The 23,740-nt window shown below is 44.8% G+C and overlaps 2 protein-coding genes across 5 annotated transcripts; one reads left to right on the forward strand and one right to left on the reverse strand.

Moving 5' to 3' along the window:
* On the forward strand, positions 1 to 12,187 carry adora2b (adenosine A2b receptor). Its single transcript, XM_086179219.1, has 3 exons — positions 1 to 636; positions 730 to 1,178; positions 8,936 to 12,187. Exons 1-3 carry the CDS (start codon positions 631 to 633, stop codon positions 9,660 to 9,662), a joined length of 1,182 nt encoding a protein of 393 aa, XP_086035345.1. The 5' UTR covers positions 1 to 630; the 3' UTR covers positions 9,663 to 12,187.
* On the reverse strand, positions 11,130 to 23,662 carry zswim7 (zinc finger, SWIM-type containing 7). Of its 4 annotated transcripts, XM_086179221.1 has the most exons (7): positions 23,533 to 23,648; positions 23,076 to 23,175; positions 22,247 to 22,268; positions 20,152 to 20,254; positions 14,354 to 14,458; positions 13,808 to 13,894; positions 11,130 to 12,671 (listed from the first exon to the last, which is right to left on the reverse strand). In XM_086179221.1, exons 2-7 carry the CDS (start codon positions 23,104 to 23,106, stop codon positions 12,495 to 12,497), a joined length of 525 nt encoding a protein of 174 aa, XP_086035347.1. In that variant the 5' UTR covers positions 23,107 to 23,175; positions 23,533 to 23,648; the 3' UTR covers positions 11,130 to 12,494. The 4 variants fall into 4 exon arrangements, with proteins under 4 accessions (XP_086035347.1, XP_086035346.1, XP_086035348.1 ...); XM_086179220.1 differs by lacking the exon at positions 23,076 to 23,175 and having other exon boundaries at positions 11,135 to 12,671; positions 23,533 to 23,662; XM_086179222.1 differs by lacking the exons at positions 13,808 to 13,894; positions 23,076 to 23,175 and having other exon boundaries at positions 11,140 to 12,671; positions 23,533 to 23,662.
* Positions 23,663 to 23,740: the final 78 nt, after the last annotated feature.

Below are 23,740 nucleotides of genomic sequence, written 5' to 3' on the forward strand. Positions count from 1 at the left end.
TGGCAGGTTTCTAAATATCTAAACATTAAATAAAAAATGGGTAACAGGGGCCATTCTGCCTCATCATGTCTAACATTTCTGACCAAATAACACAGCCACTCTTTTCCTCTGTTAGAAATATAATGTGTTTCTTCATTCACAGAAACTAGGAGGTAAAGCAACAGAGCCCTGAGGTTTGCAGTTTCTTGTTTAGGGTAGAACTTGCAATTTTATTCCAATTTACAGCAGACGCGGCTGTATGTGTGTGTGTGTGTGTGTGTGTGTGTGTGTGTGTGTGTGTGTGTGTGTGTGTGTTGTACAAACAGGACAACGTTCATACCGGCACAACACGTGGAGGCATCGCCGGTTAATTGGCGCGTAATTACGCACGGCGCATCGGTGACGCTGGCTTGGGATTCCACTCTCGTGCTGTCCGTGACCGCGTGTGTATAAAGCAGAGAGAGACAGAGAGAGGGAGTTTGTGTGTTTAGGGCGTGGTTTCTCTGTGAAATATGTGAGTCCCCCCACCTCTTCTTTTTTTCCCTCTGCTTCTCTTCGTACTTGAAACCGCCGTGAGGGAAGAACTTGCTCGGCTCCCGCAGATGCCTCACTGCCGCTCCACACGTCTGGAGAGGATGTAGCTCCAGGTTTATGAAGGTGAGAGGACACATGTCCAGCGACTTCATCTGTTTGCAAATTGATTAAGTTTGCGATGTTTTCCATTTATGAAATGCGGCGTTCTCTTTCTAGATGGCTGGTCGTGCAGCTGACACTTGTGGAATATTCCCTGATCTCCGACAGACCTCTTCGCCGATGCTGCCTCGGGACATGGACCTGCGTTGCCCCTCGTCTGTGACCCCCCAGCAGACACCTGTTGAGATGAATACGTTCTATATCGTAATTGAAGTTGTTATCGCACTTCTCTCCATATCCGGCAACATTCTGGTGTGCTGGGCTGTCGCCATCAACACCACCCTGAAGAACGCCACCAACTACTTTCTAGTGTCTCTGGCTGTGGCCGATATTCTGGTCGGGGTCCTCGCCATCCCTTTTGCCATCACCATCAGCATCGGCATCTATCTGGACTTCTACGGATGCCTCTTCCTGGCCTGTTTTGTCTTGGTACTGACCCAGAGCTCCATCTTCAGCCTGCTGGCGATCGCCATTGACAGATACCTGGCGGTCAAGATCCCTCTAAGGTGAGGAGCCGACTTACTTAAGACTTAAAACAGTTAAGACATATTCTCAAGAATAATAAATTTAGGGCAACTGGACTCACCTCTTGTAGATGAAGACGTTTAGCCTCTCATCCAAGAGGCTTCTTCAGTTCTAAAATTCTGAAATTTAGAACTGAAGCTGGATGAGAGGCTAAACGTCTTCACCTACAAGAGGTGAGTCCAGTTGCCCTAAATTTATTATTCTTGAGAATAGTGATGACCTGGATCACTGAGAATACACACAGATACATTATAAAGACGAGAACTGGGTGAATTATGACTACTTAATTACAATTCATCAGCAGTCTTGACTGGCAGATTAAGAGTTGGTAAATGTTTCCTTCCAGGTCAGGGTGAAACAGCTTTTTTATTTCAACAAATTAAATAAGTTAATGTGGTGTTTTATTATTATTATTATTATTATTATTATTATTAGACTGTAGCAAATAGATAAGCTGAAAAAGACGTTCTCTCTGGTTCTTCATTATTTAGCACAACATATTTGTTACCATGAGAGGAGGTGGGAGATGGACATCAGCTCTGTCCAACACATCTGTAGCTTATTGCCTCGTACTAAAAAGGAGTTTATATCTAAACTAGGCTGATCATTAGACTGTAACCCGCTGAACATGACTTAGATGGATGTTAGTGACATTGGAGCAATTGTTCTCTTACTTAGAACCCCGGCTCAGAGACGCATTAGACCGCGGACCCCTGAGACTTCCCATCTGATATGAGCTTTGCTTTTGGATGGACCAAAATAGAAAGGCCGTGTTTATTTAGTGTCGCATATGAACAGAATTAAAATTAGAAAAAAATAAATGAACCCCCTTTTTGCTGAGGAGACTGAATTTCAGAGAGGATGGATTATGATAGTGGTCATCTTGATATTAAACTGAATATCATCTTCAATTTTATTTCTATAAATGATGATGAAGCAGCAGAACTGTTTTCTGGTTTTAAAGTCTTCTTTCTGAACTCACCGGCTGCTCTAATATTTACCCAGAACATCCACATTAGTGAGGACCGATAATAGAAATATCAATGCACTAGCATCATATTTGATCACCTGTGTGTCACCGAGCTCTAGAGAATAGTTCCACTGGTCCTGGTGGCAAAAGCCTCTGAGCGTGTCTCTGAGGAAGAGACATGAGAAGGTGATGGACAGGAAGAGAGCAGATGGGGGGGGGGGGGGTTGTGTGTGTCTCCAGGTGGTCTTTCAGCCAGTTGTCAGTTTGAGTTCCAGTGAGGAAACGTTCCCTTCGCTGCTGTGAGGGTTCCTCTGTGCTGCGGGGCTCTTTAGTTGTGATGTGTTGTCATTTCCATTAGTCTCAAAACGCTGGCAAGAAAGGACAGAGAACCACTGGTGTGGGACGGACACTGGCCGCCTCCACCCTGGAGACTCATGAAGTCACCATTGTCCTCCTGTACTGGACGTAAACTAATCCTGTGCTCTCATTTAGAAACAAATGACTGTAAGAGCAGCAACACACTCATAACGTTCTATGAAAAACCTTCTCTCTGCTACAAAAGCCCTCCCACATGATAAGATGAGTGAGTGTATGTTCAGCTCACATTACATACCCTCCGTGATGTGTCACGTGTGTGTGTGTGTGTGTGTGTGTATGTGTGTGCGTGTGTTCAACCAGGCTGCAGCCCCATGGTGATGCTCCTCCAGATAAGTGTGTTTTCACAGATGTGTTTCATTGCAAGTGAAAGCCAGAATCAGATGTTTGAAAGCACAGAGACGGGGCTTTTAGATACCCCAGTGAGTCATGGTGGAGCTGACGGGGTTGTCCCACCAGCGCCGGGTTGAGGTGTGAGCGTCGCCTCAGACTTCAGCTCCATTCTTTTAAACTTAAAACGCCTATTTTTTGACTTCCTTTTCCAGTCTTTACATGGCAGATATTTTACATCGTCCCAGCGTATCTGGTGTACGTCCCAACTGGAACTTCGTACATCCGTGCATCACTACAGACAAGGCTTGATTGACGGCCTCACAAAGTTAACAGATTTGTCTCACTTCTCCATTCAGGGTGAAAAATTCTCACACCATTAATGCAGGGTCCTCAAGGGACCTGAGAGGACAAACAGAGCAGTGTGATGAAGAGTTGGATCATGTCCATGTCAATGTGTGTGTCAGTGTGTGTGTGTGTGTGTGTGTGTGTGCGTGCGTGTGCTTGTTGCAAAGAAACACTGGGAGCATGTACTCCTGCTCTATGATCAACTGTTACTGACCACATCAAACTTCCTTCCATCAAACCACTTCCCCGTGTGCTAGAAACTAAAGAGGACACACATTTCTATAGTTCATCAGCTCAAGAAGACAAACCAGAGAGAGCAACAGCCTGATGACGGTGTTCATGGTGGATCCTGGTTAGCATCAGGTAAACAGGTTAGCATCCAAGCCTGATTGCAGAAACCTGGCTAGCGTGATTTAGCCCATTTATCCTGGGTGTGACAAACCTTCAGGCTGGAGTATTCTGAAAGAAACCAGGATAGCGCTCCATGTCCACAAGTCAGGGTCAAATGTCCGGGGTCAAATGTCCGGGTCAAAGGTCATGACATGTTTAATATTGCCTTTCACTCTCAAATAAGATGGATACACCAAATCAAAGTATTTATTAGTGCTAAGAACGCTATGAATCAAAGTATTCTCATTTTGTGATGTAAAGCTGACAGGAGCCTGCGCACATACATGTAACATACAGTCACCCGAAACCAGGATGCTGGTGTTTATTATATATACATGAAGGCGAAGGACCAGATTGCTGTGTCACATGTTAACACCACATCCTAAACACGACCAGGATACGAAGGTTCACGTAAACACAGTCACTGCCTCTTCTTTTATGACTATGACCAATAAAAACCCACACCGGAGTTAAAAGTCCCCATCGCATGCAGCTGTGCAGAGGAAGTTCATGTTACAGGTGAGATGGCGCATGTGAGCGCCACCCATGAAAAAGCTAAAACACGGATGCGAGGACGCCACCCATCACGCGCAACCATGAGATAAAAGTAATCACGTTAATGCGCCGTCCTGAAATTAACATCGCATGCAAGCTGCTATTTTTATGAAAAAGAATTACTGATGAATTGCCGTCCTGCATGAACCACACATACAAAAATAGCTGGACGTTGTCATTAACCATGATAGTGAAGACACTGGATATAAACAAATCTGTGGGAAAAACTAACGTACACAATATCTCAGAGACCAAAATGTCACAAATGAACGTTCCAGGAGAGCTCAACCCAAAGCAGAGGAGAGGCTGCTAGGATAGGATACGCTGTACCAGCGCCGGACAAACTGGAGGCTGGAGCCGTTGATGCTGCTCCATGACCCGTGCTCTGATCGCTAGATATGACTGACATCAGCATGAGACGAGATGAGCTTGAAGGGGTTAAACTCGGTTGTGCTTTTATGTAGAACGAAGGCTCTATTTTCTGAGGTTTGTCATATTCAGATGTGAATATGTCTTAGTCAACAAGGACCAGGAGCAGACGCGGCTGGAGCGTCACACTGGGAGAACGAGTCTATCCTCCCATGAACATGTACCAGGAGACAATACGTGGGATGTCCTTCCCCTGAACAATTATTGATCTTCGCTCAAACCTTCACATATTCATCGCCGCATATGTGTTTTTGTTCCGGGACTTGTCTTCACTAATCCAAATACAGTCTAGTCTGCCCACACACACACACACACACACACACACACACACACACACACTTTTATGTCCTTGTTAGGACCTTCACTGACATAATGTCTTCCCTAGTCTCTTATCCTCAGTTCACAAGAGCCACTTGAATGTAAGTTTTCCATAGCTCTGTTTCAGCATCACAGGTGGCCGTCCACTGATGAAAAACGACAGCCTTCCAGTGTGTGTGTGTGTGTGTGTGTGTGTGTGTGTGTGTGTGTGTGTGTGTGTGTGGCCTGGCATAGGTCTGTGGCCCCGGGGCGGAAGCTCCACGACTGAGAGACATGGAGAATAGTGCAGAGAGGAAAAAAAGAGAAGAAAGCGAAACAAAGATAGATGCCAGCGTGCTGTCGTCATGCCAGAACTAATCCATTCAGCTGGTCAGCCACCGCTCCCCGCCTCCAGAGAGGGGGGGGGGGGGGGTGATTTGTTTGGGATGGAGATGGAGAAGAACATGGAGAAGGTTTGCAGGAGCTTCCTCACTTCCTGTGGTTAGAACGAGGTGTGGTCAGACTGAGGTTCTGCCTGATGAATAATTGACCATCGTCATCAATACAAGTCACAATAATACTGGTCTAGTCTGGTCTGTACGCCCGCTAAGAGGTAGACCAGCTCGATGACTGAGAACCGCATCACTCACTTCTCTGCGTGTGACAACAGGGCTCCCCTGCTGGCACCATCATGGTCCGATGTTTGGTGACAGTAAAGCTGCTCCCTTGCGTCTCGTTTCCCCTCCACAGGAACATCTGTTTCTGATTCACACTTTGACAGATATCAGGAGACTGCAGGCCTGTGTGTAGGGAGCAGGCTATTCACTGGATTAGAACAGACTATCTTCATATTTACTCATAGCTGAATATTAGAGCTAAAAACTGCAATTCAACAACTATCTCAGTAAGTAACCGGTCTCAGACTCTTCCTCTATAATGAGGATGGTTTCCTCCTGTCATGCAGCTGCATGGTCTCAGCTTGCTTCCATCTGATTGGTCAACATGTTAAAAGAGCACCACTCCAGAGAAGTGGCGGCAGTGGTTCTCAGGCTGGACAGGTCCTGAAGACGACAGGCCACGCTGTCTTCTGCTTCAGACAGGAAGAGGAGGAACAAATACACCTACACGCAATGATAAGTACTTTCCACGTCTTTTGAAAGCTCCAATTCAAGTTCTCACAATTCTCACACGCATGTGTTCATCGAAAAAAGTAGTCGGTTGCTTTATTTGTTCATCCTGGCAGCAAGAGAAAATCCACTCCAAACCACACTGCTGAAGCCTCATATTCCCTTCAGTGGAACTTTCCACAGTAGTTTTTGGCCCCTCGTGACTTTGCTTGGGGGTCACACCAGGGTGTCTTCATGCCAGCTATTACAGGAATCTTCTCCAACGTGTCTACTGGTCCAGCACAGCAGCAGCACCCCAAGAAGTGTTCGCCTTTGGAGTAAATCCTTTAATGAGAAAATATCTCATTAATAATAGTTGTAAATGACCCATCAACTTGGCTTATGCTTTGTACATCACTAATATATCATTGACTATTTACGACTCCGTCATTTATTGATGGCGTCAACTGATGAGCCGATGTGGCAATTATATGTGTCACCTCCAGCTCAGCCTCACACGCGCATATGACGTGAGACGATGTGGCATTTTTATTTTAGAATTCCAGTCTACCAGCCAGTACTAGGCTGCACGGTGGTGCAGTGGTCAGCACTGCCGCCTCACAGCAAGAAGGTTCCAGGTTCGAGCCCCGGCTCCAGCACAGGATCTTTCTGTGTGGAGTCTGCATGTTCTCCCTGTTCCTGTGTGGGTTCTCTCTGGTACTCCAGCTTCCTCCCACAGTCCAAAGACATCAAGAGGGGACGAGGCTGACTGATACTCTAAATTGACCGTAGGTGTGGCTGTGAGTGTGAATGGTTGTCTGTCTACATGTGTTGGTCCGATATGTGTGACCCGTCCAGGGTCCAGCCCCCCGTGATGGGGGATAAGCAGAAGAAAATGGATGGATACTCTTTTTTTGCTGCCCCTCCTGACACTTATCCAGTCTAGGGACCGGTCTTTAGGCTGCTCTGGCTTGTGTGCATCCCCTGTGGCTCGTGATGGAAGCAATTAGCGGTTCAGTGTTCGACAGGGTCACTTGGAGACATAGGTATTGAACCAGTGACCCTTCTGTTAATAGACAGCCTCTGAGTCCTACTGCTCTCGTGAGGTTTTACAGGCTTCACTCTTGACCCTCTGACACTGTGACATGCCAACACCTCACATTTCTTGTAACCCACAAGATTTACCGTCAGTACACAACCCAGAATACCAGTATTCTGAAACACTGAAATTCACGGGGTTGGAGTGGGAGGGTGGGGTCCTGACTAAGGCCGATTCATTACTTAATAGCAAAAAAGGTGAATCACAACTTACCACATGGAGCTCTAGTTTCACATTCATCTGATTTCATTTTCCACTCCAGTTTGCCTTGTGGTTCACACCAGTCTGGACACGAACTCGTCTTCAGGCCCCAGCTGGGTAACGTCTGTCTGTCAGTCAGTCTGTCTGTCGTCTGTAGTTTCTTAAACTGAATCAAGGATAAAGTTCCTGCCTGCTGGGCCCAGTGTATGTGTGTGTGTGTGTGTGTGTCTGTGTGTGTGTCTGTGTGTGTGTGTGTGTGAGATGTGATGCATTTAGGTGCCGACATTAGGATGTTAGATTTGTCACTGGAATGTTTAATGAGATTAACAACCATGTTGCAAGTCAACAATGTAGGAACTTTAAGAATATGTACAAAGAATTGGGATATTTATTGTAATAACGTGAGTTGCCAGTAGTGACGGATCTACAGAGAACTCAAAGGCCTCTCTGCCCTCTGTCCTGGTTTGTCTTAATATTTTTCAAGCTCCGCCCCTCCACAGAGTCTCATGAAACAACAGCCTGGTTGTTTTTGTATAACTCTGCTGACTATAAAAACAGAACGTGCTTGATGAAGGTAAACTTCACGGATGTTTATACTGTTGATCAGCCTGGGTGCCGCTGCTTTAAACTGGCAAGAATACAACAGCGGACAGGTGAAGGTGCGGAGGGATGTTCAAGAGAAAGAAGCAGGAGTGATGGAGTTGATGCGTGACGAGTACGAGAGAGACAAGTCTAGAATGAGCCTTGGTGATGATGATGCTGCTGCTTACTAGCTAGCTGCTGAACACAGAATAGAAATACAAACACCAGGGCTGTTGAATCTGTTTTAGTTAGGAGCATAATTATCCATTTCTGTAGTTGATCTTTTATTCGTTTATGAATTGACTTCAGCAAGACATTGTTGGGACATTTGTGTGTGTGTTTTTTTTTTAAGTGAAATCTTGGTGGTGATGAATTTTGCGTGTCACAATATCAGCAGGACAACACTTTGTGCCCTGCTAAATCTTGCGACACACAAAATGAGACAATTCCAGATTTCTAGCTGGTGCACTTGCTAGAACACTAGCTGGAACACTAGCTAGAACACTAGCTGGAACACTAGCTGGAACACTAGCTAGAACTCTAGCTGGAATACTAGCTAGAACACTAGCTAGAACACTAGCTGGAACACGAGCTAGAACACTAGCTAGAACACGAGCTGGAACACTAGCTAGAACACATGGATTCTAAAATACTCCATTCACAGGATCTCACGGAGTCTCATGTCATGAAAATGATTTTGGTACATCCAATTCATAAACTAATTGTAAAGCATGAGTAATTAACTATAATATGATTGATGTAACCAGTTGTAATCAATTGAAGATTAATTACCTTTTATAAAACCTGTTCAAAAGGTATCTCCCGCAATCATTTTTAGGTATTAAATACTCCTCACATGGAAGGAGACGAGTACTGTTTGTCTCATGCGAGTATTCATGCAGCATTTAGCAAAAAACATAATGGCGTCAATAGAATGCGTTAATTGTCCTTCTTCCAGCGCTTGAATGCTCTTCACTTAGTTTTCTCTCTGTGTTGGTGTGACGTACTGGACTTGTTCTTCCAGCAGACTCAAAGGAACCTCTGCTCTGTTTGCAGGTACAATGAGCTGATGACAGGAAAGGCAGCCAGAGAGGTCATCGCCATCTTATGGATCCTCTCCTTCATCATTGGCCTCATCCCTTTCTTTGGCTGGAATAAGAAGTACATAAGCTGCACTAAGAACAGTTCCAGGTTGTACAACACAACAAATGTTGTGGATGGTTTGAGAGGCGGAGGAGAACTACTGTGGAGCTGCGAGCTTAAGTGCTTCTTTGAGAGTGTGGTGGACATGCACTACATGGTCTACTTTAACTTCTTTGTGTGTGTGCTGCTGCCGCTGCTCATCATGCTGGGCATCTATGTGAAGATCTTCACTGTGGCCAGGAAGCAGCTGAGACAGATTGAGCTCAAGTGTGTGGGCAATGGGGACAGCCATCACCACGGGCGGCTGCAGCGGGAGATCCGAGCTGCCAAATCCCTCTCCATCATCGTGGGACTGTTCGCCATATGCTGGCTGCCCGTCCACATCCTCAACTGCCTCACACTGTTTTACGAGGGTCTGGATAAGCCTGACATTATCATGTACGTGGCCATCATCCTATCGCACGCCAACTCTGCAGTCAACCCCATCATTTACGCTTACCGCATCCAGGACTTCAGGAACACCTTCCGCAAGATCCTGGCCCAGCACTTCCTGTGCCGCAAGGAGGAGATGTACCTCAGCTCCAACGGCAGCAGACACAACAGAGACCAGATCCACATGACCATAGACCCTCTTCTATAGAGAGTTGGGACATGGGACAAGTGTCCACTCTGTTGTTTCAGCCTTGAATTCCTGAGGTTCCTCATGTTTACAGATCAAGGGTATGACATGTGAAGATGAGGTCATGTCAAACACGCTTTGAATGTGGACATTTATTTATGAACTGTGCCCAGTATCAGGGCTCAAGCAGTGAAGTCTTACATAACTTGTGTCGTGAAGGATTATTTTTAAGTGTTCAAACTAACTGGATTTGTAGGGCTGTGTGTAGGATCCAACCTTCGCTAAAACACTGTTTCCTTGAGTCCACCCTGTTTCAACTCCAACAACTCCTGTTTATGCCCTGCTACTTAAACTGTTTGCAGTTGGTTGAAGCATCTATTTATTTATTAAAATATCTGATCTTTGAGAATGTAAAGATATAAAACAAACCCTTGGCGGTGGTAAATCCTTACTGGTGGACCTGGGAGAGGGACACCCATGGGTGTTTTTGGCTTGTTAAGATTATTTCATGCTCATGTCCACTCTCAAAGCTTCCAAATACTGAAAATTCAGACTACATTTGAGTCCGAATGCCAGGATTGAGCAACACCGTATTTTTTTGTCTTTCGGGATGGTTGTGTTTTGCCATCTCAGATTAGGCAAACATGCCATTGATTCTTGCCGTGTCCTGGTCGACGCTGGGAATGCTACTGTCATCTTGTGCCACTTTACTTGTCCCTGGTCCACAAGTTCATGAGTGAGGAGGGTAAAGATGTTATCAATCATGGCAACAGAGGCGCTATGTGTAATACTGATGGTCTGTTGAGAAAAGAAATTGACAAACCCATTGTGGAACAGACTGCATTGAATAGTGAAAACTTTAGAACATGAAGCCACTGTAGCTGCGGAATGATAGCCTAGCATTACTCCACAAAACAAACACTGGTTGCTGTGGGGTCGCTCACCCACTGCTGTTTCTTGCCAACGTCCCTCCTCAACTCTGTCACAGTTGTCCCTTGAGGAAACATTAAAAAAAAAGCAAGAGTAAGCCTTCTGCTGCCGCTGCTCAACCAACCGTTCCTCTGTTCCTCCTGACCGTTGGAGCAGCTGCATCCCTCTGGCCCAGAGAGCACGCCGTCATCCGATTGGTCAACATCAAGCACCAAGTTGCTGGTAAAAGACAGAGCTAGGCTTTCCCAGATGTCTCATTGCTGTGCTTGAACGTTATTACACGGCTCGGGGTCATCATTTTCATTACCCATGCATGGGGTGGACCTGTCGGCCACAGCAAAATCTGGTGGAATTCCTTTACACTGATCCCAACATAAACGAAGGTATGTCTCAGAAGAAAAAAACAGACACCAGTAGAGTGGTTTTCTAATGGGTCTCCATCACAGCACTAGAATATCCTCCAGTTTATGCAGAGGGACACAGTCGGTCCTCCTCCAGCCAACAGAGAGTAAGAACGACAGACACTCTCATACAATCATTTAATGAGAGGAGGAAAAGGCAAACATCAAGACAAACAATGCTCCAGGAATCAGCTGTCAGAGCCACAGGGACGGTGGCGCAGCCGCAAGCACAGGAAGATGGTTTTGTCACAAGAGACATGACAGCGGTCAGCATCATTTCTCTTCTAATATAATATTTCTTATTATTATTTTCTTCAAACTCAGGAAATGAGATTGTTACCTTTAAAGAAACCTGGTGTCTGTACAGAGCATTTTCAGCTGCTTTGTCTTAAACCAAGTGATGAAAACACAAGTCTGTAAGCTGCTGCCATCACAAACTGAACAATACAGTTTTTAAACTCAAACATGAAATTCCAGTCAAAACTAGAAACCTCAGATGAGTTTTGAAGCTGGTAACAGTAATGAGACACAAACACAATGGGGGGTGGGGCATCGTTGCACATGTTTGTATTTGAAACTGAGGACGAGGCTGAGAGCTGCTACACCACAGAGAGGAGGAGTTATTTTTGTGGTCAAAAGTTGTGTGAAAACATGCCAGGTGAGACCTGAGAGCCATCACTACACCAGTGTTGCACTGACAATTTAGATTATTTCCTGTTAGGTGTGCCGCGTCAGTGCTGTTGACCCATGCTGTCATGTCCAGCCTCCACTGCTTCACTGGTCCCCCCCTTCCCGCTGCGTCGCACCGATTGATTTCAAGGGCTAAAACACAGGAGTGTGCCACAGTGGTAGTACATTCCAATGGAGACATCTATACTGTAACTGCACTGTAGAGTTGTGTTGTCTTTGATGTGTTCAAAGTAAGTACTGTAGGTGTCAAACTTTGTACGAAACGTTGATCGATGTCAAACTATTGCCTTGTTTTGCGATTTTTAAATGAACATGAAGTTGCTCTAGTTCAGCATTCCTGCCTTTCATTCCAATGCACCAAACGTTCTGTTGGCGTGCTCCACTGTCGCTACTAGACAGGACAAACATCCACTGTGGTCCAGCTGACGTGAGGCTACTCTGTCTTTTATCAAACTGACACTGCTATTTAACATGATGCAATCTGTATGTATGGTGAGATATTTTGTTAATAAAGGTGATGTTTATATTGTTAAGGCTCCGGCTTTATTCCTCAAGTGCTCAGATGATAATGCACATTGACAAAAATAAATTCACGTGGAGAGAAATGTCGGGGCATACAGTCACTCACAACTCCCTAACCTGGTGCGTCTTGAGATAAAAGAACAAAAAGGTAAATAAATAAAGCGGCATTATCTCAAAGAACAGATGTTTCCCTGGTAACAGATTAAGATAAAAATAAATAAGGCAACATCTGGCGTCTTTCAGAGAGACATATGAAAGAGCAGAAACCTCGGCAGTGTTCCTGCCCCAGTCCACAGTGTGAAGTGTCTCTTTAAAGGGTCTCTGATCCAGAAGGGCCCGCCCTGCCTCCACCTGTGGAGCAGACCCTACCTGAGTGTGAGGGGGCCGCAATCCCGCTGAGCAGCACAGACATCTGCTCATCAGACACACTCTCCTGCTGAGTCACGCCCATGGCCTGACACAGGTAGACAGCCAGGATGTGTTTGCACTGTAATGAAGAACACACCAATTTATTACATGAAACAGGCGCACTAATGACACAAGAAATGTAAAACTGACCAAAACAAACAGCACCACAGAGGACCCATCTGACTCTGATCAGATGAAACGTTTCCTCTGAATAATCTGCACTCCCAGAATATTGGGCAATGAGCAAAAACCAGAACAACTCCAAATGATTAAGTCCAAAAATTTCCTGCTTAAGAAAAGATTGAGTTTCACAAGGGAGAGTGTTTCCAAACGTAGCTCCAGTAGATGAATGTATGCAGAATGACAAGTAGCCCTGCAGGTCTGTGTTTGTGTGCCTGGGTCACACTCAGAGGCTTCGTTTATTATCAGCAATATCACAACGTGACTCAATCTGTTCCACGCATTTGAGGTGAGGCGCTAAACGGGACTCTGCTAGAGTTCAAAACAGTGAACAGCTTTTTTATGCTCTACTGGCCCTTCATGACACCCCTCAGTTCATCCTATCTGAATTTATGACACACGCCGATTAAACTCCTCTCTTTAAACAGACAGCGCCCCTGTGCTCCTAATCACCAGCTTAGAAACCAGAAAAAGCCCCCCCAAAAAAACAAAAAACTACTTGACAACTGCCAAAAACTGTAAGAGAACCGCAGGAGGAGCAATCAGAAAACTTGCAGCGAGGGGATGGGTGTGTCCCTGGATGTCATGGGCTGTTCTTAGAGCAGATGACCATATAAGGACGTCAGTGACAAGTTGCCATCAGATTGACATGAAAGTGGAAGCTTTTTCTTTCTGTGTTATCTTTACTTAATTATTTGAAAAGCTGGCCTTATCTCATCTGAGGCTGCAACATTCTGTAGCTACGAGTGAATATTTTTCTAAATGAAGAAAAAGTCAAAGGCACAGAGGTTTGCTTGTCTGTCAGGTCGCCAGCTCTCTTTTCTCTTTGGCCTGCTACTCAGAGCGCCATGCATGTCAGCCTCTCTAAGGTGTCATTTAGATCGGAGACTTCTCTTCCCTCTTGCAAAGCTGATTCACATGCAACAGCTCTAATCCTCATTAAACTGTCTCTCTGCTTGCTCAGGACTTCGACGAAGCAACATGGATTCACTCATTGGAAGTCTTCACGGTCTGTTTCAGCTCCCTGTTTCTCACACTGGTTTTAGCAGCAACCCCGAGGGAAACCAGTCTTCCTGATAGTCTGAAGAGAGGAAGAGGTCGCTTGCTTGAAGATATTTCGAGCTGCAGCACAAGTACAAACAGCCAGTCAAAGCGGAGATGTCGCCTAGGGACCAGACAAAGACACGACCTGACCACAATACATCTGTTACACACATTTCAATTTGTGCTTTGTCTTCCCACTGACTGAGTGATGGTTTTCTCCTGGAGACACGCTTATCTGGCGAGACACAAAGGCTGAGAAACAGATTTAATGTTTCACCCAGTGTGTAAATACGCCTCAATTAATAACCACAAAGATAAATCGACTTCACTCAAACTAATTCAATAGAAACCGAACATCATCACACTCGTGAACGGAGGACTGATTGCGAGGCCGTTGTTTGCTTAGTTTTATCTGGGTGGACCTAATAAATTAGCAGGTATCGTAGGCATAAATGTGTTCAACTCCAGCAGAACATTTCTGTGTGCTTTTCAGATTTTTGAGAAGTGAACCTGTGTACCCGTTGGTAAGAGACTCACCAGCAGGCCTTCGTTCCTGCGGAGAACAGTGTAGGCGAAGGCTTGGCACGGGCAGTGGTGACAGGACACAAAGCAGGTGTACAACCGGCCGGAGGCTCCCGTTACCTGCAACAAATTCACGCAAAGTATATCTAAACACATTGTATGTCTCTTTATCCTCAGTAGCAAGTGAACCCACAGTGCTCTTTGTGTTGGCTGCACCATCACAGGTGGTACAACTGCACATTTTACAGTGAGTGACAGATATTAACAAGGTCCGAGAAGACGGCAAACGTACTGATTCAACTTCACTCAAGTAAAAGTGGAAAAGGTACGAGCTCTGAAATGTACTTACAGTATAAGGCTAAAATGTACCCTTTTGTGTAGGTCAAGTCAGTAAATATCCTGGTTGGGTTTCAGTTTTCTTGAATATCTGCAGCTCCCATCTACGAGGCTTCCTCAGGTGCCTACGATACAGCACTCAGGAGTTTCAGTAGTCATTTCTGCCAACTAAACCTCATGTCTTATCATAAATCAGAAGCACTGGTACACAGCAACCTTCGCTTCCATTTACCTAGCTTAGCCATATGCACATGGCTTCCCAAGCTAGGTAACTCAGGTTGCTGTGCTTCAGTGCTTCTATGATATAATGATGCTAAGTCTAAGTCTCCTGCACAGAGCCTGTCAGCATCAGAATTCTGTTGGATGATAAGTTGTCCCAGAAATTACTGCAATAAATAATGTTACTACATTAATATTGAAATACCCGACATTCATAAACCCCGAATAAAATAAAACACATAAAAAGTAGGCGACGTTCTCCTCGGTCCTAACACTCAAAACGATGGCGTCCATGTCTGGTTATTGTACGTCGACCGTAAGTCAACAGTAGTTTTTGTGACAGCCTTAGTCTGCGCACTGTCACATTTATTTGTTTTAGTTAAAAGATCTTCATCAGCCAACATGATTTTTGGCTTTGATCACACTGCATTATTCAAACTACTTATAAAAAAAAAAACCTGCATGATTCATATTTGTAGAGAATTAGTTTCAAATTTCTATGATTTTTGACTTGAAATATGAGTCCTTCGAACCCTCAACGATCACAGTGTTCACACACACAATGACGGAGGCCCAGCTATGTCACAGGAAAGTAGACGTCCTCTAACTAACCTTTTGGATCTATATAACACCAGCTAGAGCCGCCCTTGCCTGGAATATCCCACTGTGGTTTTAGCTGTGGGTTGGAGGTGATGTGGGCCCCTCCTACCTCATCATTCCGCATTAGTGATTCGGACAAGAGAGAAATGAGGCATTTTTTCAACCTGCCGTCTAATGGCCTCATCCGCTGACGGCAGCTCCTGTCTGTGGATGCTGGCACACCCGATCAGCTACAGACATTAATATAAGTCTTGCTCTCTTGAACAGGACCCGCGAGGACATTAAGTCAGTGGATTAGGGTGACCCTTCACGATAATTAATGCCTTCCAAGATGGAAGAGTAGGCTCCATTATTCTCCAGAGATTCATTAAATTACCTTCCACTGTGACCTACAGAGGTAAAAACACCTCATCTGTTTCATGCGATGGCTCATTATAAATAAGGCTCAAAAGAAATAATTACATGGACTTTAAACACAGTAGTGTGTGAATATAGCATCTTGCACAGCAGCTTGAAGCTAGAAGCTGTAAACGTGTGAGACCGAGCCAGAAACTCCCACAAAAGAGGAGCTTAGGAGCCAGGATTATTGAAAACCAGCTCACACTTGGGCCTGTTTGTTCTCCTTTGGCATCGTAGATCATGTGGCAACAATGCAGCTCACTCTGCAGAGCTGGCAGCTAATATCAACACACACAAGCTTGCACTCCACATCAGGGGCCGGCAGGAAAACATCACATCAAGAAGTGTCGTTCAGTTGCTGCAGTCGGAGCAGTGAGAAGTAAAGGCTTTGCAATGCTCTGGCTTCGTCCAAGCCTGAAACTCCGGCTCTCACGGGAATATGTCTTGGGAAGCCATCCTGAGCCAGAGGGCCGGGAGGTTGGACGGCCTCTGTCCGCTGGATCCACAACACAAACAGCTTCAGGAAAATTTAAAGCGCTGGAAAGTCACCAGGATACACAGAGGCCCTGTTGAGGACTCTGACATCATACTGGACAGGATGGTCAGTCTCAGGTGTAGGAACTCAAACATGCTGTCTGAGTCTGAACTTTCTCAAGTGCTGAAGACCTTTTTTTTCCTTCTTTTTTTTGCCCGATGAGTCTGTTTTATACCCGTCAGCAGAAAACTGTTACAAATGACCAGCACTTGAAAAGGTCCAGATCTGTTTGGGACCCCCTTCACCTGTGATTCCTCAAAGGCTCCCATTCACATCAGCGCAGCTTAAGTTCTCAATGGCCTCTATTTTTTTAAATAAAGGGTTCTCAAAACTCTCTACAGGCGTGTACAGATTCAGATGTCAGATGTGCCTTCTTACACAAACGGGAAATGAGCCAACTAAGTCACTTTCATGTGGGCTGACTGTCACAGTCTGGCCTGGACTGTGTTAACTTCTAGTTACGTGCTTTTGTTTGGACATTAGTACTCTTGTGCAGCGGTATTGCATCTCTTGTTATTTGTCAGTTCCTGTTTCATTTTGAGATGTACTTCCCTTTCGTGTACTCATGCATTACTATCTTTGTATGTTGCCTGCCTTTTTTGAGCCTCACTGGTGCCTTTGTCAGTTCATCAGTCCTTCCCGGTCCTCGAGTCCTCCCACCTGTTTGTTGCTGCCACTTTTGTGTATTTTTATAAAATAACCTTTAGTCCAGCCTGCCTCTCCTCTGGGTGTCGGGTCCAGCTCACCACAACATTTAAAACTGACTTGCTCTGTATTTGTGATTGAAAGACTCACTCAGACTTGATGCCTCTTCATGTATGACAAGAAGCTTCAGTAAAATTGGAACCACCCCTGCATCTTTCTTGATGCAGGCTCCACCCCCGAGGGTGTTTCCATTTCAGGCAGCTACAACAAGGACAACTATGGTACGGTAAGGGACAAAACACTTCCAACACTCTAAACAGCTAGCCAATCACAACAGAGCTCACTATCCAAATGGGGGTCAGGAGCTCTAACAGCTTGATTCTGACAACGAGTGATGAAAGACGCTGCAGTCATGACCTGCAGAACTTGAACTGGGAGCTTTCTGACGATAACTACATGCTAAAAAACAAACAAAAAACAAAAAATGTATTTAAGTGGGATAATATAGTCCCATTAGTCATTTTGCTCAGTAGACGACACCCACCCCCCCCACACACACACACACTCCGATGGTGCATGGTTTCCGAAATAAACGTCATAGAACATTAGGAATGAGGCAAGGTGAAAAATCCCTGCAGTGAAATGCCACACTCATGAGTCATTACTTCTGAGGAAAGAAAAGTACAAATTACAACGGACACATAAGGACATCGGATGACAATGGTGCAGTGGTTAGCACTGTCGCCTCCCAGCAAGAAGGTTCCAGGATCGTTCTGTGTGGAGTCTGCATGTTCTCCCTGTTCCTGTGTGGGTTCTCTCTGGTACTCCAGCTTCCTCCCACAGTCCAAAGACATCAAGAGGGGACGAGGCTGATTGATACTCTAAATTGACTGTAGGTGTGACTGTGAGTGTGAATGGTTGTCTGTCTCTATGTGTTGGCCCTGTGATGGACTGGTGACCTGTCCAGGGTGAACCCCGCCTCTCAACGAAGGCTGCTGGGATAGGCTCCAGCCCCACTACCCTTCACAGGATAAGAGGTAGAAAATGGATGGATGGATATCGTCCCACAGAAATCATATCTATCAAAAATGGCAGTTACCGCACTCATGACATGGCATGGTCTGTGAGGCACTAATAGCTGAGCAGAACTACAATGTATTATAAACATTGTCGCCTTCTTAAAGTCATCGCCTCAGTTATTTTTTTCAAGTTTTTCAGAAAACACAAAAGTCTGGAGACTAAACAGAATAAGGAGGTGATTCGGGCAAAAAAAATGTTGAAAAAGGACCACATGTGAAGCTAACATTGAGTCATTCATCGGAATCAAGGTCAAAGATGGAAATGTTTTGACTTGATCTTCATCTGCTGAAATGCAATGATACATTTATTTTTCTATGTTTGTCCTTTCAACACACTTTCATTGCTCTTAAAGCGCTTTCAAGAGACTAAACTATCTACAAAGGAAGAACCCTTCATTGTTCTGGCCCCTGCGTTTAGAAAAGAGGAGCTTGTTTGGTTTCAGTAGCAGTCCGAAGAAATATTCCCCAACTACTAAAACAGAGAGCCTGACAGCAGTGGAAGCTAAATATTTATAGCATCTGAACAGATGCTGCATACTCACTTCATGTATCCTGACTATTAAAAACATTCAACAGACTCTCAACTGCTCATCGGACAAAACAAACTCCATCTTCATCTTCAAGATGAATACCAAATAGAGGGTAGAACACTGGGAGATTACTAATGCGCTGTTTACCTCGCAAACTTGATTAGTTGATCCTGGTTTATAAAAATCTTTGCAAAAGGTCGAGAAAAATGAAAATATTTGGAAAAACGGACCACTTTACCAAATGTGTCCAAAAAAAAAAAAGCAGAAAAAAGAACTATGACACATCATCACTTCGAGGAAAATGAATCAGTTTCAATACCTGCAGCTTGAGAATGGTCAAAAAGCCCTGGGGGAATTAAGAACAAAATCACAGAAACAACAGCTGAGGTGGACACGTCCCCACAGAACAGAGTGGGTCTGTATTTAGCTGCATTGTATTTTACAGTTCCTTCCTTAAAAAAAGTTGTCTGAAAGAGCCTGAAGGAGTTTACAGGAAATTCAGGTCCTACTGACCACAGTGGATCGCTTGGTTACCCACAAGTCCCTCAATGTCCTACTGAGCTTCCATTTAACCTTGGAAGGGGACATTTTTAGATGACGTTTGTTTCTTGGTAATAAGATAAACTATAAACTAGGAGTAATGAGTAATATCGTCATTTAAGGTTATTGGAGATGCTAGGAGTCAGAATAATGATGAAAATAACTCAAAGACCTAAATGAAGGAGCCCATCCATAATAAAACGTCCCAAGTCTGGATTGGCTCAGTCGTAGCACAATAATCAGTTTCTCATGTGAGCTATAACGGGACACGACACCTGGATGTCCCATAGGATGTGACAGACCTGGAAGCAGGGATGGGAATCATGATAGAATCAGTAACATTGACTGGGAGAAATGCATGCCTACAAGCTTAGTGATTCCTGTTATCAGTGTTGACAGGTTTTAGTGACAGCTCCTGATTACAAAACAATGATGTCACGTCACAGTGCTGTGGTCAAGGAAAAGATAAGGAGCAATGTAATTTGATTTTTCTACATTTGGGAGGCATGGCTCAGGGGTAGAGTGGCCGTCGAGCAACCAAAGGGTCGCTGGTTCGATCCTCTACCCCGGTGACCATGTCCAAGTGTCCTTGAGCAAGATACTGAACCAATAATTGCTCCTGATGAGTAGGTTGGCGCCTTGCATGGCAGCCTCCACCATCAGTGTGTGAGTGTGTGTGTGAATGGGTGAATGAGATGACACTGTAAAGAGCTTTGAGTGCCGCTAAGGTACAAAAGCGCTATATAAAATTGAGTCCATTTACACTGTGTTCATATATCAGTATAATAAAACAGTTGAAAGTCTGTGAAGGCCAACTCTTTTTTTTTCTAGAATCTGTACTCATAGAATACAATCAGGAATCTAAACAAAAGTAAACCGGATCCATAATGTCATCAGTATTGATAAAATGTTATCAACTGCCATCCTTACCTGGAAGGCTTTGCGTCCACTGGGAGAGGACAGACAGGTGACTGACAGCTGGTCTACCAGGTCCAAAGCTTGCAGCGCACAAGGTCCAAAGACAAACTGCAGTCTAAAAGACACATGAAAGAGGCAGACGTAAAAACATCCACCTTCCATACAAATTTCCACATATTATGCACAAAATGGACTTTGCACATGGAAAAGAGACAACCTGAAGTCTGATGACAAGATCAAATTAGACTCATTTGATTGTCGGCACTCGTGTGTGTGTGTGTGTGTGTGCCCATACATACGTTTACATGTGCTATATTAGACTTACAAAGTCACCTCTTCTGTGTATGTTTACCTCGATAAGTATTTCTCTCAGTGTCGTTAATATGGATGAGAATGTTGCTTCGAGGCAAAGATTAGAGAAGCCACCAGGATAGATAGTAATAAAAAAAAGAAGCCTGGTGCCCTGGACCGTATCAGCATCTATGGTGTTCTCAGCCCCTGTATGGAGGAAGATGAGAGTATGATTGTTTTGTCCGGGGGTGGCGGTCCTGGGCGTGCGTGCCTTCAGCTCACCCCGGCGGGTGGGCAGGACCTTTCCGGGGAGTGGGGGGTCCCGGCTGGCTGGCTGGTGGTGCCCTACAGCCTGAAACCCTCCTGCTCTGGGGGGAGGGGGAGAACAGGGGATGAGTAGAGGGGATGGGGATCGAGGGTTGGGGGGGGGGATAGCTCTGTTCGGGGGCGGTGGGCCTGGTCGTTGTGGTGGGCTGTGGCTGCCCCGCCTGGGTGTGGGGTGTGGGTGGGTGTCGGCCTCGCCGCTGGCGGACCCCTTGGGGGGGCTCTGGTCGGGTCTCGGGCTGGGGGGCCCTGTGCCCCTGGGCTCTGCTCATGCTGTGGGGGGGGAGTGCCCGGCGGGACCGGGGTCATCTCTGCCCCGTCTCTCTGTGGGTTGCTTCCGGGTGGGGGTTGCTGCTCCTATGCTTTCCTATGGGTCCTGGCATGGGTTGGGCCTGTGGCTGTTTCCTGGGGGAGGGGTGGCCTGGGGCTCCCCGTGTCCTGGGGATTTCGGGGTGCTCTGGTGACCTGGTCCTGACCTACCTGCCATCCTGGACTGGGGGTGCGATGTCCTGGCCCCCCACATCAGCTACAGCCAGCTACGCACAGCATCCAAGATAAACCGTAGCACATACACATACACGTACACGCGTATACACACATACACGCATGGAGCGCACAGCTGACCCATAAACACACACTCAGACATTTATCTTAAAATTATATTAAACCAAATGGTAAGCCTGCACCGGAAATTCTGCAACCATTGTTTTTTGGTTTTTTTTTCCCCTTTCTTTTTCTTTTGTTGTTGTTACTTTTTCTTTGTTTGTTTGTTTTTTGGTTTGTTTTTTTGTCTTTGTTTGTTTTTGTGTTTTTGTTGTTGTTTTCTGCTATTGCTGTTGTTGTTTTTTTGTCTCCCCCCTCCCCCTTGTCTTCCCTATCCTGTCCCTGTTCTCTCTTCCTGTCCACTCCTGAGCCTCAGTCCCGTAGCTTCATCAATGAACCAACACCATTCCTAATAAAGTTAAACATAAATGGCAATAGGAGGAGTTTATCAGATTCCTCCTTTACAGAATAAAACTGCTTCAGTACAACAAGGCACCAGGAACACTGATGCTGCTTGCCTCAGCTACTGAACAGGACAGGTTAAAAAAAAAAAAAAAAAAAAGAAGCCTGGTTTCAATTTCAACCCTGATGAAAAATACCAAACTCGAGACATCCTGACTCACAGACTGGATGTGACAACCAGCTCAGACCACAAGCAGCCCTTCACAGTTAGTAAGTCAAATCACGATTCGGGGAAATGTCTCAGTAAACACAGAACACTGCATCATGACATTGTGTCACAATGCTACGTCAGTTTAGCATATCTGAGCCGTTAAAACAGTTCTCCAACATGTGGTTTCTGCACCCACACAGATTCAGTAGATCCCACTCAGAAGGGTGGAGGATGAGATTTATGAGGTCTTAAGACAGAAAACAAAAAATAATAAGCTAAAGTGTATTTTAAAAAATGATGGAAGTTAATGGGTCAAAAGGATGTCTGAATACTTACGCAATTAGCAGGTCATCGGGAACTGCAAAAGGAATAAAAAGGTTTTTTTTTAAGATAAATGCCCATGTACTATTTCATTTAAAATATTCTATTCCACAGATTTAAGAGTTGTACATCTCATACAATGCTCCTTTATCTGAGTGAATACATTCAGAGTTAGCAGTATGACAGAGGAGTCTGTAACAAACCAGAAAACAATATATCAATACTTGATAAAAAGACAAGAAATACACTATCAGTATTTGCTCTTGGTGAGTCAGCAACAGTGCAATGGGTATAGAAACAAGCTGATGGCCAAACTATTGTGTATTCAGGGCCAATAATAATAATTGTTGTTAATAATAACTGTTTCAGCTAATAACAGTTTAAAGGGTCTGTAAAAAGCAGTTTGCAAGGCACTGCTGTGGGGTGGCTTCACTTTGGACTGAAGTGCTAGTTATTTGCAAGGCATGACATGAGTATTTTAGTCATACCTGAAACCAAATAGTGAATAGTTTTCAAGGTTAAATACAGACGACCCGCACTGATGAACAGTGTTAACACCAGTCGGAACATACAGAGAGATATGAGGATTAGGGCTTTGAAAGGGGGTAATCCTTTATGGACAGTGCACACACAACTCTGTTGTTAGTATTTTGTGGCATAACATACACACATTATATTATCTCAAAACAAGTTATTATGAGAAAAAACTAATATACGTTGGTGGTAATGTGTGGTAAGAAAAGTTACTTAGAATCATACTCTTGCAGTTATAAACACTAATGAAGGCTCACATCCTTTCCACTGTCTCGACACATAATGTGAGCTTGAGTGCAGCGGCCATTACCAAGTAAACTTCCCTTTTCCTGCGATGGCATGCCAACACATGCTAAAAGCTCTGGCTTACATATACATCTACATGTATGACCCGCCTCGGGTGGTGCAGCCTAAAGGAGGGTGAGAGGAATTTTAGGGTTAATGCAAAAAAAAAAAAACTAAAAAAAAACCGGAGATGTGGGGCAGCAGCGCCCTCTACAGCTCAGACACCATAGAGGTAAAGACTGGAAATATGAAGCCAAAATGTACTTGACTACAATACTACGGTAGTACCAGAGTCAAACACGGCATCATGACAGTTATAGGAAAAGAAATAATTGTTAACGCCTTCGCTCTGACAAATTAATAAACTCAAAATGCCAAGTGTGAGAGAGCTAAAGCGGGCTAGCTATCATCACTAATGCTGCTTTACGAAGCTGAGCAGGCTTAGTATTCGTGTTTCTCTCGCCCTATCGCTCTTGTCTTACTTTGAGAAGTTTCTTGGTATATTTTCTGTATGTCTTGGAAAAGCTGTTCAGCCACAGCAGGTAAAACCGCCCGCATTTTTACACATTTCCATCCAGGAAGTTGACAGTTCCTCCAGCCAATGGGATACGATTAAAATATTACGACATCCGGCAGGAACGTTGAATCCTTCAAAATAAAAGCCCAACCGGAAATTAAACGAGGTTCATC

Source organism: Aulostomus chinensis, chromosome 15 (genome assembly GCF_037954235.1).
Source record: "Aulostomus chinensis isolate RoL2024-O1b breed Wild chromosome 15, RoL_Achi_v1.0, whole genome shotgun sequence".
Lineage (NCBI taxonomy): Eukaryota > Metazoa > Chordata > Actinopteri > Syngnathiformes > Aulostomidae > Aulostomus > Aulostomus chinensis.

Excerpts from the sequence above, each read along its gene's own strand:
- adora2b (XM_086179219.1), top strand. Across the intron at positions 1,179-8,935 it reads GCGGTCAAGATCCCTCTAAG|GTACAATGAGCTGATGACAG; the intron begins GTGAGGAGCCGA and ends CTCTGTTTGCAG.
- zswim7 (XM_086179220.1), bottom strand. The coding sequence starts at position 23,608 with ATGCGGGCGGTTTTACCTGCTGTGGCTGAACAGCTTTTCCAAGACATA. Across the intron at positions 22,269-23,532 it reads ATACCAAGAAACTTCTCAAA|TTCCCGATGACCTGCTAATT; the intron begins GTAAGACAAGAG and ends TTCCTTTTGCAG. Across the intron at positions 20,255-22,246 it reads CCCGATGACCTGCTAATTGC|ACTGCAGTTTGTCTTTGGAC; the intron begins GTAAGTATTCAG and ends TGTGTCTTTTAG.